At 40.7% G+C, this 3,841-nt stretch overlaps 1 protein-coding gene across 1 annotated transcript; it reads left to right on the top strand.

The window, feature by feature from the left end:
- Positions 1-224: 224 nt before the first annotated feature.
- On the top strand, positions 225-3,433 carry LOC105381496 (COMM domain-containing protein 4). The gene is made up of 4 exons (XM_048622273.1): positions 225-374; positions 2,012-2,051; positions 2,433-2,636; positions 3,237-3,433. Exons 1-4 carry the CDS (start codon positions 225-227, stop codon positions 3,431-3,433), a joined length of 591 nt encoding a protein of 196 aa, XP_048478230.1.
- Positions 3,434-3,841: the final 408 nt, after the last annotated feature.

The raw sequence follows: 3,841 nt of genomic DNA, 5'->3' as shown, positions 1-3,841 counted from the left end.
CAAGTGAAACGTTAGCAGCACAAGCAAGTGTGCCTTTCAGGTTCTGACCAATTACATTGTTGGGGTGTAAAAATGGCGAATGAAATAACCAATTAGAGATGTGGAATTAGGCACAGTCGCCTAAGACGCCATTTTCTCCCCATTGTTGATCTCTAAGCATTACAAGCATGAAGTAAACATTTTATCCCTCGACTTGTCATTGCGCATCTTGCGTCCCATGCTACATGTGCTGTAATCTACTCCCATTGCAGAAGTTCAAGTTCTGCTCGGACGGCGACTGCCCGCTGTGGGCGCTGGCCGCGCTGCACGCCGCCAGCGCGCTGCCGGCGGCGCTATTCCACGCGCTGCTGGCTGCCGCCATGGAGGGACAGAATGTGAGTTAGAGTGTGGAGGCTCGGAGAAGAAAGCAGATGTTTATTCTTGGACTATGTCAAGCAGTGAACACTTACCCGATAACTCTCTCAGCTTGCATTTGTTGGGCTTGTCCACCAACCCGCACTAGGCCAGCGAGGTGGACTAAAACCCTTGCTTCATTGGAAGGAGACCAATGCACTAGCATTGGTAACGTGATGAGTTGTTATGATGTCAAGCAGTGATGAGTTGTTATGTTATGATACGGACTGATTGGAAGGGAAACCACCAAGTTTACAGGAATACCCTTAAAATTTCTGGCTGTTGCAAAAGTGGTATAAGTTACCGTTGTAGAACAAAAGTTGTAAAGAATTTGCCCTTCACTCACCAGTTTTTTACTTTCTATCCCACTTTCAATACTATGTAGGTACCTATAGGTATGAAAGATTACACAGATAATATACATAATATCCCATATTCTATGTAGGTACCTACCCCAAATTTTATATTTGTTACGTGTAGGTTTCAGGCTGTGTTTTAGGTAGGTATTACCATAGAATAATAACTATTACCTACTGAAACTTTGTCTTCTGGTAGAGTGCGCAAATAGCAACAAATTGAGTTTAGGCAATATGCGTTACCAAAATAGAGTCGGCAACATTGGAACGTGAGTAAACTATTGGGAAATGGATACTTGTAAAAACAGGGAGGTGGAAAAAGGTTTGGTATTTTGAACGAGAACATTCTTTGGTCTTACCATAGGATTCATAGAGCTTTTTGTTTTTGACACTTTAAAATAGGTTTAAATTTTACGTTATGTTACGAAATTCAACTTTTTTACTTGAATAAAGAGTCGAAACTTTTGTGTTTCAAAGACAATTCAACCTTGTTGTGAATTTACAATAAGTACGGTCTATACAATATTACAAATTCTTAAATTAAACATTTATCATCCAGATACGTAAGGTGCCTTTACATATCTATATGCTTATTTATGAATAACGTAAGTAACATCAAAATGATGACTTCAGATGAAAGTAAATTAAATAAAAATATGACACCGTAATTTCTTTAAGTTACTACCTATACAGATACATATACAATTACTTACTTACCTAAGTATGTACTTACGGATAATCTTTCATGTAGGTTCTCGATATTTCTCTCCCACACACGAAACGTCTTTACCAATTTGGCTAATAATGCAATGCCTTTGACTCCGAAGAAAATGTTAATGCAGTAATGTTTCTCACATGTTTGAATAGTATAGGCCACGACATCATAGAGGTTATAGGGGTGGATATTATCAGTGACGTTCCTTTTGTCAATTGAATGTAGGTGCCGTTATACTGAAAAATTTTCATTAGTATATGAGTACCTAAAATATCGCAAAATAAAAAAGCGCATTTCATGGCATTGCCTCACTCTCAATTAAAAATAATGGATAACATTACTATATTTCGGCGATTCAGAGTTGATCTCATAATGAAAGCGGCTCAGTACCTATGTCAGGATGGACATAGACCCGGCCACGGGATCGTCACTGAAAAAATTCTACCCATACATACATAAGATACCTAAGTATAGTAGGTAGGAAGTTTTTTCCGTGTCACCGTATGATAAAACAAATTGTATTAACTTTTGTTTGTGTCTATTTCAGGATGATGCCATTATGGAGATCCTGAAAGACACCAGCTTATGTAAGTTTCATTCATAAAGGATCCCTCTTTTACTAATCACCTAACATCTTAAGATACTTACCTATACATTCGCGTGCAATGAAAGAGTTCCAGTTATACATAATTATATGGAACGGCAATCAATGGCAAGCGGAAGTTTTTCAGTGCTCGCGTGTATACCATAAATTTAACGTTAATTTATTACTTCTATCGAGTACTTATACTTACATTAACTTAGGTACCTACTTGCCTGAAAAGTAAAATTATTTGCGAAAAGAAGGACTTCCACAATACTCCTTATTTGCGACAAGAATGACCTAGTTACCTACACATTTTGGATCATTTTAGGTTTCCGTTTCACACAAAAGTAGGTTAAAATTTTATATTTTCCATAACCCACAGCGTCCCGCGACGAATCAGCGCGAGCAGCCGCGGTCCTTCGGTGGACCGTCCAGCAAGCCTGGTCCTCCTCCTGCCGGGGGGCCCAAGCGACCAAGGATCTGCTGGTGCTGGGTGTCCCCCGCGCCCACGCCACGGCTCTGGGTGAGGCGGTGGATAGCGGCCGCGCGGAGTATGAGAGGAAGTGTGCGGAGGATGGGTTTATGGGTGGGTTGGTTTGTTAGAAATGAGGTTATCCGACTGAGGACTAAGGTTACCGACGTTACGAGTGTCAAACATCTATACAGTACTTTCGCGTTAGACGGTCATCAAGGGAGTCTCACCTAAACGGTCATCATGGCAGTGGGCTGGTCATATCTGCCGAAAAACTGATAGTGGACGACTGATACTTAGGCCTCGGTCCTCGGCCTTCCTCATCCAGAGGAAGGCCGAGGACCGAGGCCTAAGTATGTCCAGCAGTGGATGATTATTGGATGATGATGATTAATTGTTACTTTTCTTACATAGGTACTCACGACTGTCTCGTAGCAAGGTAGGGAATTAGGCAGAGACTGTGGACCTCTACGTCATCTACGTGCCATGATCAAGAAATACTGCTTTTGCTATCTCTAGGTACCTACATACATTCGTCGTCGTCGTTGGTAATCATCCACTGCTCTGGATAAAAACTTGGTATAAAAAGTAGCTCATAAATGTTCATCCACGATGTTAGCTTCTTGCTTACCTCACGTACGTTTTCTGTTCTTGGTTTCCACTCGAGTTTGATGACAAGCACCCATTTGACTAAATTTCCTATTTCACTTTCAGTAAATCGAGTGACCGACGTAACCGCCACACCCGGCCCTGAGGGTTCAGCCGACACCATCAAGCTGACTCTCTTCACAGACGATGTGTTCACCGGGGAGCAGGCTAAGAACGAACTGCTCATAGACAGATCTCAGGCCAAGGTGCTGCTGGCAGAGTTGAAGACCGCGCACAAGAAAATGGAGGAGTTGGAAGAGTGATAGAGTTCATAGTAATGAGACTGCTTCATTGTATTTTTATAAGTTTAAGTTTCTGAAAGCCATACCTATGTTACTGTAAGCTGTAAGACATTCCATAGCTGTTTATCAATATACCTACGTGATACCTACAAAAATACTTTTTATTTTAGGGCTTCAAAGATACCACCTGCACATCTAAATTTTGTAGACTAGCGTGAAAATAACCAAACTATTATAATGAAGGCGTGAACCAGGTGCTTAAAATAAAAAAAAATAGAAAAAGCCAAGTACAGAAACTAACACCCCTGCAAAGACCAGCAGAATAGAACACAAAATTCCGTTATTATTCTAAGGGTTTTCAGTTTTTCAATAGAATGAAACGTAAGAACTTACAGTAAAACGAAACGCAAATGACATTTGTTATGACGT

Source organism: Plutella xylostella, chromosome 7, assembly GCF_932276165.1.
Source record: "Plutella xylostella chromosome 7, ilPluXylo3.1, whole genome shotgun sequence".
Taxonomy (NCBI): domain Eukaryota; kingdom Metazoa; phylum Arthropoda; class Insecta; order Lepidoptera; family Plutellidae; genus Plutella; species Plutella xylostella.
Note: the sequence above shows the minus strand (reverse complement) of the source record. Positions and strands in the feature narration are given on the sequence as shown.